At 41.9% G+C, this 13,295-nt stretch overlaps 1 protein-coding gene across 2 annotated transcripts in view; it reads right to left on the bottom strand.

The window, feature by feature from the left end:
• The window catches only part of LOC105480334 (leucyl-tRNA synthetase 2, mitochondrial), a 162,386-nt gene that overhangs the window by 45,431 nt on the left and 103,660 nt on the right, over positions 1 to 13,295 (bottom strand). For both annotated transcript variants that reach the window (XM_011739006.3, XM_011739005.3), the window contains 3 exons: positions 12,415 to 12,698; positions 8,095 to 8,193; positions 3,867 to 4,004 (listed from right to left, as the gene is read on the bottom strand). In XM_011739006.3, the coding sequence (XP_011737308.1) occupies positions 3,867 to 4,004; positions 8,095 to 8,193; positions 12,415 to 12,698 (521 nt within the window). The remainder of the gene's footprint in view (positions 1 to 3,866; positions 4,005 to 8,094; positions 8,194 to 12,414; positions 12,699 to 13,295) is intronic.

The raw sequence follows: 13,295 nt of genomic DNA, 5'->3' as shown, positions 1-13,295 counted from the left end.
TAGACCCTAAATTAGTTTTCTGTACAGTAGACTTCTTTTAATCCATGCATGCTTGTGCAGAGTCAGCCATCTGGTCCGAGGGTTAGGTGAAGGGAAGGAGCTTTCAATGTGCTTCATTTTAATGAAAATGGGTTTCTGTCTGCATTACAGAAGTTTTAAAAGTAATATTTTTCTGTCTATCAAAATTTTAAAGACACATATTTTTTGACCCAGAATTCCCCAGTGTTAGGACTTGAGCCTACAGAGATGCTCCCAATTATTTGCTAAGCATATCAATAAAGAGGGTCACTGGACTTTAAAAAAAAAATAGTAATTGGAAGAATAGGTGACCGCTTACATAAATTATGGTATGTCCAAATGAGGGAATACTAAGCCTACATTAAAAAGAATGTGATATTTGTTTGTGCTGATATGGAAAGACCACCAAGCTATATTATTAAGTCAAAGAAGCAAAGGATATGTATGCAATATAAGCAACATTTAAAATGAGTATATCAATAAAAACACATGTGGGGATAGGCAAAATATTTTCCTGGAAGAAATAAAAAGAAACCTAAAAGTTGAGGAAAGGGCTAAAGAGTGGCGTGCAGGGAGGGAGACAACAATGTTCACTTTCTGTGTAGTTACAAAATGGTTTAGACATGTATTACTTTTTTTTTTAAATTGTCAACATAGGTTATCTGGATAGGGAAACAATCAGATATTTCCCCTTTCTTCTATGTAATTAAAAAATATTCTAAAGAATGTTGTAGTAAACAAACAGAAAAACAACATAACAACAACTGAAAAAAAAAAATCCAGCAATTATGCTTCTGGTAATACAGCAGACAAGAGAGCCTGAATTATTGTCCTGATGCAAAACAAGTGAAAAAGTTAGTTGGAATGTAAAATACATTGAGCTGGCAAAACAAAACCAAACCCAACTTAGGAAAACACAGTTCCTGAAGCCAGCGTCTACCCTGGGCATATCTATAGAACCCCTGTGATCATAAATGTTTGTGCATGGCATGGTACACAAAAGATAGGACACAAAACCTAAAGCCTAAGCAACTTTGGGAGTCTAGAAGATCTCAAGACAGGAATCATCAATGAACTAGAAATCATCAATGAACTAGAAATAAACCTGTGGTTAGAAGAGACAAACAAGGAAACTCGCCTATCTTGACCATGGTAATGTGCAGGAGGAAAGAAAAGTATTTCTCCTGAGAATCTGTAGACAGAAGTTGACCCTCATGTGGGTTTGGGACTGTATTCATATTACCTATATGGTCCTAAAAACCTCAAGCAGAAAATTCAATTTAAAGTGGTCTTGGATTGATAGCATCTCCAGGCAACAGGGAGACGCTAACACAAAATCACCTCTAGCAGAGAGGTTCCAAAGAGTTCCTATTAAAAAAAAAAAAAAGGTTCAAGAAATATAAGGTCAGTTAAAACACCCCTTGCACTCCATCCCCCAAAGAACTAGGCATCATGAGTGAGAAGAGCAGAAACAACAAATGACTAAACAGACCCATAATGACATTAAAGAATTATCAGACAATATAATAGTATGTTTAATCTATTTTAGAAAATAAAGACTTAAAAGATAGCAAGAAAATACTATAAAAATAAAGGAAAATTTAAAAACCTAGAACTTCTAGAAATGAAGAATAATTAAAATAAAAAAACTCAAAGAATGGGTTAATCAGCAGATGGAGACAGAGAGACAATTAGAAACTGGAAGATAGCTATAAAGAAACTGGCCGGGCACAGTGGCTCATGCCTGTAATCCCAGCACTTTGGGAGGCCAAGGCAGGTGGATCACTTGAGGTTAGGAGTTCGAGACCAGCCTGACCAACACTGTGAAACCCCATCTCTACTAAAAATACAAAAATGAGCCGGGCGTGCTTGTGGGCGCCTGTAGTCCCAGAATAATGATCCTATCAACAGGCCCTGGAATATATGACAACTTGGTTTATGATGGAGAGGGCACTACAGATCAATGGGGAAAAGGATGAACTATTCCATTAAGAATACTGACACACCGAAAGCAATAGCCATAAAGGAAAGATTATTAATTTTTACTACATTAAATTAAGAGTTTCTGTTCATCAAAAGATGCCATAAAAACAAGACAAGCCAAGAACTAGAAAAAACTACCTGTAATACATATAGCTGAAAAAGGATTAGTATCAAGAATATTTAAAGAACCCTTTACAAATCAATAAAAGAGAAATGATCTAGAAAAAATAAAAGCATAGGATACAAACAGGGATTTGATCACAGAGATTCATAAACCTATGAAATATGATAAACTTTATTAAGAAATCAACTAGTCAACAATAACTTAATTAAACATATAAAAATAACTAAAAGAGTAAAACTGGATTTTGTAACACAAAGGATAAATGCTTCGAGGGATGGATACCCAATTTTCCATGATGTGATTACTATAAATTACATGCCTGTACCAAAATATCTCATGTACCCCATAAGTATACACCTACTATGTACCTGCAAAAATCAAAAATAAAAAAATTAAAAAAAAATCGATGTCTTGAAATTCAAATTTAACTCACAACGTGACGCATTATATACCCACTGGTTTGGTGAAATTTAAAAGTTGGATAGTACAAAATGTTGATGACGATGTAGAGAGATTGGAACCCTCATTTCCACTAGTGGGAGCATAGGCTTAGGTAATCACTACGGAAAATAGTTTGGTGTTTCTCAAGACAGTTGAACATGTGCATATCCTACAATCGAGGAATTCTACTCTTAGGTACGCATTTTAAAGAAATGGTGACTATGAACCATGTGCAAGAAGGTTCATAGCAGTTTTGTTCACAATTGCACAAAACAGTCTGACCACCATCAATGGTGGTATGATACATAAACTGAGTTCTATATTGGAAGTTTCATTCCATATAATGGAATATCTTGCAGCAGTGAAACAGGAAGAAATATAACTTCATCCGTCAGCACTGCTGAATCTCAAAAAACTGCTGAGTGAGGAAAGCAAGACAGAATACCTGAAATATAATCCTACCTATGTAAAGTTCAAACACAGGAAAACCAGACAATACATAGTTTAAAAATACATGCAGAAATGATACATTTATAAAGAAAAGGAAGAAAGTGAGGAATTAAAAATCCAGGATCGGTATTAGCTAGGGGCAAGGTAGTGGGCATAGAAGAGAGATACATAATAGGAGGGGGCACCTTGGGGATTCTAAGATACCTATAACACTCTGTTTCTTAAACTGAGGAGTGGGGCATGTATGTTCATATATAAAAATTACATATTTAATGTATTGTACAATTCTTTAAATGCATTAAATATGTAATTTTTATATATGATACGTTTCATGGGAAAAAGCACACACACATTTTTCTGGCCATTATTAGGAAAGGGTTACAATAGGCCAACAGGAAAAGAATTTACTGATGTTTTTACAATGTGATTCTCTTTCAAATCCACTCTATACATTTTTCAGAGGGATGCATCAAGGTGGGATTCAGCCAAGCTTAGGAACAGAGCTGACACAGAAGGACTAGGTGATAAGCATGACCTCACACGGGATGCTATAAAACATTATGGGCCACTCCTCTCTGCCTCACAGGTACAATTCTTAATTACTTAACTCAGTTAAACAGAGAAGCACAGAAGGCTAGGTTCTATGCAAGCCAGCAACATCACTTGCCAGAACTGATTAAGCAATATAAATGGACCTCAAATGGTTAAGGTTGACAACAACCTCTAAAGCATACTAGATAACTAGTATTACTCTACTACATGCATTTACCTTGCTTCAGAAGAACTGACACCTGCTTAAAGTTGCTATTCATGCAACTGAATTCTTTTGCAAAGCAGTATGAATGCTTACCTATGTTTAACCATTTTCTGATCATGGCAAAAATGACTAAAGAATCTTGCATAGAACAAGTGCATGACAGCATGTTCTTTCCCTCCAATGTACAAATCCACAGGCATCCAGTAATCGGCCACTGCTGTGTTAAAGGGGCTGTAAAAAAGAGATAGGGACATTTTTTAAAAACCTGCTTTGCCACAATTGTGTAAATTAAACAGACCTACTGTAACACGCATATGCCCTGAAATGAACTGCATCAGGGAATAACAATGATTTTCTTTTTAAAATATAAGAGAAGGCCGGGCGTGGTGGCTCATGCCTGTCATCCCAGCACTTTGGGAGGCCAAGGCAGGTGGATCAGCTGAGGTCAGGAGTTTGAGACCAGCCTGCCCAACATGGCAAAACCCCGTCTCTACTAAAAATACAAAAATTAGCTAGGTGTGGTGGTGGCCACCTGTAATCCCAACTACTTAGGAGGCTGAGGCAAGAGAATCGCTTGAACCCGGGAGGCGGAGGTTGCAGTGAACCAACATTGTGCCATTGCACTCCAGCCTGGGCAGCAGAGCAAGACTCTGTCTCAAAAACGAAACAAACAAACAAACAAACAAAATATATATATATATGAGAAAAGCTTATATATTAAAAAAGAAAAAAGTCAGATGTGTTAATTTATGAAATTTTAAAAATGGTTACAGAAGATATTACTCATATATTTCAACAAAAGCAATTTGCATATAAAATGAGGACAAGAGGAAAACATACCAGCAAAACAAGGCACCTTGCTACAATGTACCTTGAATATCCAGATTCACTTTAGTTATTATTATTATGATTACAAAATTGAGACTTCGGAGTTCCTACCAATAGAGGGCAATGTGGTATTTACAATGAAGATTAACATGTAGAAACTAAATGCTTATTTTATTTATTAATTTACTTTCACATTTAAACTTTTTTTTCCTTTATTAAAGATAGGGTCTTGCTCGGTCACCTAGGCTGGATGCAGTGGCACAGTTATAGTTCACTGCATCCTCCAACTCCTAGGCTCAAGCGATCCTCCAGCTTCAACCTCCCAAGAATCTAGGACTACAGACACACACCACTATGCCCAGCTAATTTTTTCTTTTCTTTTTTTTTTTTTTTCTTTTTGAGATGGAGTCTTGCTGTTACACACCCAGGCAGGGGTGTGATCTCGGCTCACTGCAACCTCCGCCTCCAGGGTTCAAGCTATTCTTGTGCCTCAGTCTCCTGAGTAGCTGGGATTACAGGTGCCTGCCACCACACCCGGCTAATTTTTACATTTTTAGTAGAGATGGGGTTCTGCCATGTTGGCCAGGCTGGTCTCAAACTCCTGACCTCAGGTGATCTGCCCACCTCGGCCTCCCAAAGTGCTGGGACTACAGGCATGAGCCACTGCACCTGGCCGTCTGTTAATTTTTTAAAAACATTTTTTGTGGAGACAAGGTCTTGCTATGTTCAGTCCAGGCTGGTCTCGAACTCCTGGCCTCAACTGATCTTCCTGCCTTGGCCTCCCAAAATTACGGGATTACAGGTGTAAGCCTGTGCCCCAGCTGTAAATATTTATTTTAAAACAGAAAATTGATTTTGTTTTTTAAAGCAGCCTGAAAATCTAGTCAGCAAGAGCCTGTATATTGCTTAATGAATGCAATGCAGCATATTTAGGGTGAATTATCATAAAATAGCCCAATAACTCTCTCTCACTTAATAGTACTCAACAGATACTTTTTGGCCAACAGATACTAATAGAAAGGCTTTCTCATACTCTCAGGTCCCAATGGACACTGTAGAGGAAAGGAAATGCCATTTCCATTTTCTGGCTGGGACCCTCACAGGGAGAGGCAGCAGTGGCTGGCGACAGACCTCTGTGTTGCCAAGGTAATGCTGTCCCTTGAGGTCAGCCAATCAAGCAAACCTTTGCCTTTGGAGGGCTTCGAATATTTGTGAATTGGTTCCCTGACACCTCAAGCCACCTTTTCCCCCAGGATGGACTTGGCTGACTTCAGCTCTGAGGCTAGAAAAGAGTCTGGCCACCACCACATATTTGCATTTTAATATAGTTTGGTGTTCTCCAGTCACTGTACCAGAATTCTGATAAAAGTTTTAAAAATCACTTTTTTGCTTTGTGAAAAATAATTCCCTAAAGAAATTCAACTGCCAATCCAGGCGACAGAAAAGAAAGGGAAGTGAAGGATGGTATTTGGCCAGAAAACAAGTTTGGGATATATTAAGGAGTGAAATGTTGAAAGTAGCTACAGCTTGGATTTATGATCCACTCAGGAAACCACCCCAGGAAGAACTCGCGCCCAGGCTGAAGCTAACCACAGTGTGCCATGAGGGAAATGAAGTGCTCACTGCTGTTCACAGGCTGTGACGGTCTCAGGATGTCTCTCCCGCCAGTTACTTGGAGTCTCTCTCATCTGTGTGAAGGCTTTCCTTTGAAGCACTCAGAGAAAATAAAGACTCTGACCCCACTTGCATTCTAAGCCAGTTATTACTACATGAAATGCACCAATGGCCCCTTATAGAGGAAAGGCCCTGAAGGGGAGCCCCTCTATGGGCCAGAGAAGGCCATGCTGGTGGTTCCCAGCCACAATCGTCACCTTGCACCCTTCCTGCCTTTGCAGGGTATCTTTCACTCAGTATCCCCCTCATTTCTTTTTTCTTTTCTTTTTTATTTTTTTTGAGAGGAAGTCTCACTCCGTTGCCCAGGCTGGAGTGCAGTGGCGCGATCTTGGCTCACTGCAACCTCTGCCTCCCCGGTTCAAGTGATTCTTCTGTCTCAGCCTTCTAAGTAGCTGGGATTACAGGCTCGCCACCATGCCCAGCTAATTTTTGTATTTTTGGTAGAGACAGGGTTTTGCCATGTTAGTCAGACTGGTCTCCAACTCCTGACCTCAGGCGATCCACCTCCTCAGCCTCCCAAAGTGCTGGGATTACAGGCGTGAGCCACCATGACGACAAGGATCCCCTTCATATCTGATATGAACTCAAATTACAGAATCACAACACTGCAGGTTGAAATTCTGGCAAGGTGAGGGCAGGAGTATCTGTCTCACTAGAAATATATTATTTTAGAACTACGAAGAATGGGGGGCATATTTTATATGTAGGGAACAGGGTTCCAGAATGTTTCTGCCATGGACAAGAGCAATCAGGCAAGGCCCTTTTAAGCACAATGCTGTTTTTTTCCTGGGCTCTGGAAGAGTTTCTTTCAGCTCTCATTCTCTCTCTTTACAAGGCTACCTACTGTTCTCTTTCCCTTAATTTTTTTTTTTTGGGTGGGCAGGGGTGGGGGCAGGGTTCAAAGAAACACATGAATACAGCTGAAAAATCAAATGGTACTGAAAGATTTATAATGAAAAACAGTGGTCTCCAGCCCCAATTCTTTCCTTGCCTCAGGCCTGTCTCTTAGCCACTTTTAATTCTTTTGGTTGTTTCTCCTGGCAATTATTGGAAAAAAAAAAAAAACATGCTTATACTCTTTATTGATTTATCAATTTAGGAAATGATCTATTGACTCTGTGGTAAGAGGTGAGGCTTCTTAGCTCTCTCACCCTCCCCACCTGCTACTTTCTCTGTAGGGTTACATCATTCTTTTCAGTTAAATAAATAACATTACATCTTTACAATCATACAAATGCAGTTCACTGCAAGGAGAGTATTACAGTAGCATTTCCTTCCTTTTTCTGTTTTGTATTTGTGTTGTACTTCGGATTTACTTGGCTATGAATAATCTAACTTAATGATGTAGCACTCTCCCTTTAAGAGAGCCTGTTCCGAGGTGCACAGTTGACTGACAGCTTCCAGCTGCTGCATCTGTGGACCCACTCTGGTGTGTTCCTGCCAGCCCATGTTGCTCTCCCAGGCTGCTCTCAGGAGAGTAGAGGGAGGGGCTGGAACCAAGACATTTTAGCCTGACTGAAGACTCTAATGGACTAGCTTTGCTCGGGGCTTCCCACTGGCCAGGTCGAGGTTTTCTCAGAGTTGTGCTGTGAACTGAGGCTCCTCCATCTGATCCTCCTTCCTTTCCCTTCTCCTTTCACACCTGTCATAGGCCATTGTGGTCTAAGAGCACTCTCTGCCCACTCCTCCTCTTCTCCCCTTTAATCCGCACAGGCATTTCCCCCAAGAAATCTCTTGCATGTCTAATTCTATCTTGGTCTCTGCTTCTGGGAGGAGCTATATTGACACATGCTCAAGGACGTCAGCAAGGACGTTTTACCTGTGCGAATTGTGAGGGTCAGTGTATCTGAAGTAGTACCAAGCAGAATCAACAAAGGTATCCATCGTGTCTGTCTCTCTCTTGGCTGCTCCCTTGCACCTAAGAAAGAAATGAAATTCATCATTTGGTTTCTTTTTACATTTTAATGCAGTTTTCCACCAGCTTTTGAGAGAGCTATAACAATAAGTATGAATTTAAAATGTCATAAGAATAAAGCCACAGGCTGGGCGCAGTGGCTCAAGCTTTTAATCCCAGCACTTTGGGAGTCTGAGGGGGGCGGATCACAAGGTCAAGAGATCGAGACCATACTGGCCAACATGGTGAAATCCCATCTCTACTAAAAATATGAAAAATTAGCTGGGTGTGGTGGCGTGTGCCTGTAGTCCCAGCTAGTCAGGAGGCTAAGGTAGGATAATCTCTTGAACCCGGGAGGTGGAAGTTGCAGTGAGCCAAGATTGTGCCACTGCACTCCAGCCCGGCGACAGAGCAAGATTCCATCTCAAAAAAAAAAAGAATAAAGCCACATATGAAAAGACAATTCAGGGAAAGCTCTCTTTTTATATTGTATAGTATGTGATGTTTTAAAGAAATTTATAAATAAAAGTTTCAATTTTCAACAATTAAAAGCCTTATTTTCCACTTCTCTGAATTTAACCTGGTAGAAAGCCTCACCACCCAAAAGGACAAGACAGGATTAGGCATCTCTTTTGTGCATTAACTTCTGTTCCAGGCATGTCAAGATTGCCTTCGCCAATGTCTACTTTATGATGCTTGTGAAGCCAATCAATGCATGAAGAGAAATGAGAACCAAACATAGGGAGATGTGTGGAAAATCAACTTGGATTTTTCTTCTACTTCTGTTCTGGGGTGACAGGTGCAGAAATCTACCAGGATGACCTGAGGAAGACAAACCATCTTGGAAGCCCCAAAGGCAATGGTTGCTGGAGCCAGCTCACGCCAGCCTGTGAGAATCAATTGTCAGCATCTCTTTATACCACTGTGACAAAAGATGGCAAGTTGGTAGCTTGAAACTGGCCCTGATGGGAGTATGTACATCACAAAAACTGGCAAATGCTAGAAATCAGGACCCCCCTCCAAGGCTAATTACATTATCTACCGCCAGATCACTGCCTAAAGATAGGTTCCTTATGTTAGAGTGAAGAAAGCCCTGGTGCTCAAGACAGAGAATAAAGTGAGATCCTTGATATGTGAAGGGTTGAAAAGAAAAAGGAATCCTTGTCCTAGGGACAGACATGTCCAGAAGGACCAAGGTTTCACAAGAGCCCAAGTGTTACACTCATTCTTTTTTTTTTTTTTTTGAGATGGGAGTCTGGCTCTGTCACCTGGGCTGGAGTGCAGTGGCTCAATCTCAGCTCACTGCAACCTCTGCCTCCTGGGCTCAAGCAATTCTCCTGCCTCAGCCTCCTGAGTAACTGGGATTACAGGTGCATGCCACCATGCCCGGCTAATGTTTGTATTTTTAGTAGAGACGGGGTTTCACCATGTTGGCCAGGCTGGTCTCAAACTCTTGACCTTAAGTGATCCTCCTGCCTTGGCCTCCCAAAGTGCTGGATTACAGGCATGAGCCACCGTGCCCAGCTGCTACACTCATTCTTAAGAACATTCCTAGAGTTGTGGGCCTGTGGGACTGAAAGAACCAGGTGCCAAAAGCCATACTACCTAGGAACTCAAAAGAAGGTGCCCTTAGTCAAGCCTAGCACAGGACAGGGATTAGCTGCCTTGGAGACTCCTCAAGGCCTGGATCAGCAGAGAATCAGCACCTTCTGTCTGATGGGTAGGACCAGCTATCAACAGGGCTTTCTGTGGCAGCAGGAAGCCATAGCAGGCTCTCCCTTCTAAGGCATGGATATGAGGCTCATCACCCCTCCAAATATCACGTTTTGGGCAGTAAAGTCTTTGGGGGTTATTGCAGAATTTGGGGAGAAGGGATGAGGAGTCCCAAGAGGAACTGATACATCTTCTGCAAATTTAGCATGTATGGGCTTGAGCCCATATTTTTAATTTAAGAATAAAAGAAGGGTTGCATTTCTATTTTCCATTTGTGAAGTAGTTCATACCAGCTTTACAAATATTACCCAAGGAAACGGCCAGTCCCCCACATATTCCCCTAGCTCCCTCATCAGCTGCTTAAATGCAGTGGCTGAGCAGAGAGCATGGGCGCCCTAGATCTGGCAGGGCTTTGGGACCCCCTGCATTTTAATCAGGGGACCTCCCAATGAGAACAGTGGTGGTCTCTAGGAGTAGAAGCTTTTCGGAGCGAGTCCTCAGGGAATCCAGCTTCCTACCACCCAGGGCTGCTCTAAGAAGCTGATCTCAACAATGCATCTCTAAATTAAAGCCAGGTCTTTTTATTTGGAGAGCAATCAACCAGAACACAGACACTATTTTGGGAAACAATTAGAAAATAAAGATTACTTTTTCTTCCTCACCTTGTGCAAGTGAGGTCCAAGTGAGGGAGAAAATGCAGGGCTCAATTTACAAAAGGAATAACATCTGGCTAACATTTGCCATGCTGATTTCCTTTTTAATGGCCTTGTTGGACTTGAAGGCAACTAACATGTTTTATTGCTGATATTAAAAAGTAGGAAGAAGCTACGTGGCAAGTAGGAGGGATAGAAGTGATAGATAATGGTGGTAACGTTATCAGGATTAGCTCCAATAGTAATGATAATAATACTGGGTAGTAGGAACTGAGCCAAGTACTTCAAAAGTACTTGAAATTATCTCATTTAATCTCATAATCCTCAGGGCTACTGGGGATTGTCTCATTTTATCCCCAGTAGCCCTGAGGATTATGAGACCAATACTACTCACATCCCCATTTTTCAGATGAGTAACTAGGATTCAGAGAGGTTAAGAAACTTTTCCAAGGCCTTGTAGTTCAAGGGTAAGAAATCCACATCTGGTGGGCTCTGGTGCCTATAGTCTGTACCACTGGGCTGCCTCGCTCTGCCACACTGGCTCAGTGGCTCTCAGCCTTGGATGCTCATTAAGATTATCCAGGGAGCCTTGCCCAACACCAAGGCCTAGGTTCTGCCCTCCAGTAATTCTGCAGCCAAGGCAGGAAACCTTATCCTCATCAATAAGGCCACAACTGCTGTGCTGTATGTAGGCCACCAACATCTCTGGTAGAGAAGCCCTTTGTCAGTGTTTATCAACAAAGAGGGTACTCTATTTTCCTCCTGGAGCCAGCATTTCTACCCTAAAATGGTCTGGGCCTTCCTATGTATCTTCCTCCAAGTTCCATCTTGAATTTCAAAACTGCCTCAGTGAGGACCTGGGAGGATGGCTGGCAAGTACCTGGCTGGATGGCTGTAAAGTTTCCATTTATTGAAGGCCTAGAAGGTATCACTGTGCAGGATGACATGTGTTAATTCTAGTCTTCTGAAAAGCCCTTCGATGGGGTTATTTTTGTTCCTGATGAGGGATTTCAAGCTCAGAGAAGGTAAATGACTTTCCCAAGGCTAGACAGTTAGGAGGCAGAGCCAGGACTTGAATCCATCACTGATCTGACTCCCAGCTCAAGACTTCCAATTACATTATGTGGTTACCTAATTGTCAACCTAATAACTCAGCTCTATACGGACAGAATACAAAATTATTTTAAAATATCCTCATCATGATCTATAAGGCAGAGAAAAATGGCTTCTCTGCAGAAGAAGGAAAATACTGGAACTTGGAATCTGCTGTTTGTTTAATTAGCTGATATGGACAGCATCATTAAAAACCACACTTGAGACATGCCAGTGAATAGACAGAAAACCATAATCCCGCTTCCAAAATGAGGAGAAAGGAACCATGGCGCTTCCGCATATTAAAGAATGGAGCCCCTGAGCACACTTGCTCTCTTAGCTACTACTCTGCTACTCGTGATAAAATCTCCACTGTTGTTACAGTCACTATATTGGAAAACTGCAAGGTGGAGAAGAGAACATTTTTCTCTCCTCTCCACGTGGCTCTCTGGAATATCAAAATGGAGGAAAGTGTTTTTTTTTACAAAGCTGTAAGGAAAATTTAGAGTTTTTCCATCAGTTGGATCAGATGTTTCTGGCATAGATCTGAACTGACACTGCTGCTTCCAATAGCTCAGAGAATGGAGGATGCCCATTGCAGAGGCAGGGTCACAGATTCCAGACCCTTCTCTTAAAGGGCCTCAAAGATCCACAGTGTTCTTTCCAGCCCCGTGGAAGTCAGGGAAAAGGGGAGCAGAGTTAGCACCAGGAGGGAGGAGGGTGTCTGAAGCCCTAGCAGGTATGGGGCCATAGGCACAGTCACCGCTGCAGGGATGTGGCTTCTTACCTCGGGCAGGAGCAGTTCACCCACTCTGAAGCCATGGCCAGTGGGGAGCCTCCCTTGCCAGTGAAAGACGCGATGTTGGGCAAGGTCACGGGCAAGTCCTCCAGGGGCACAGGTGTGGGGCCACAGGCTGGGCAGTGGACAATGGGGATTGGTGTGCCCCAGTAGCGCTGCCGCGAAATCAGCCAGTCTTTCAGTTTATCACTTGTCACGTCTCCACCCACTCTCTTCCCCCGGGCTTTCTGAGTCAGGGCTAGAAAAGCATCCTGCCGGGTCATACCTGTGAACTGACAGGGAGAGAAAAGAGAGCTCACTCCTCTCTGCATAGCACGAGTCACCACCCCAATGCTGCCACCAGTCCTGCCATGTTTATGTGTGGCTCTCCCAAGGGACCAGTTCTGTGCAGAGCTGTATTCCTGACTTTCATGAGCCCCAGGTGCTTCTGCCTTTGTAGGCTCCTTGCTCCTTCAGATAATATTAAGACTGCATCAATATAAAGAGAAATGTAACTTTTCACCCTAAAAGTTCATTTTTTTTCTTCTGATTTTAAAAGAAATTAAAACTTTTGCAGAGGCCTCTAAAAGTATTGTGAGCCCGAGGCACTGTGTCTAATGTGTCTCGGTTGGCCCTGGTTCTGTGGCTTTCCTTATCACCAGAGCCCTGTGACAACTACAGAGATCATCAAATATCAGCTTTTAGCTGCCAGTAAAGAACTGCATGATAAGGATTTTTAATGACTACTCCCCTGTTGGGGGGAAAATATTCAGAAAATAAAAATTCAATATTATCCTAAAGTAGAAGGAATTCAGACAAGCAGAGGAACATTCTGAGGCTTCGGCTTGAAGAACCAGACCACTCTTTTTATATTTAAATGCTCCCATTTT

Source organism: Macaca nemestrina, chromosome 2, assembly GCF_043159975.1.
Source record: "Macaca nemestrina isolate mMacNem1 chromosome 2, mMacNem.hap1, whole genome shotgun sequence".
Lineage (NCBI taxonomy): Eukaryota > Metazoa > Chordata > Mammalia > Primates > Cercopithecidae > Macaca > Macaca nemestrina.
The sequence above is the reverse complement of the archived record's forward strand: the minus strand, read 5'-3'. Positions and strand labels throughout refer to the sequence as shown.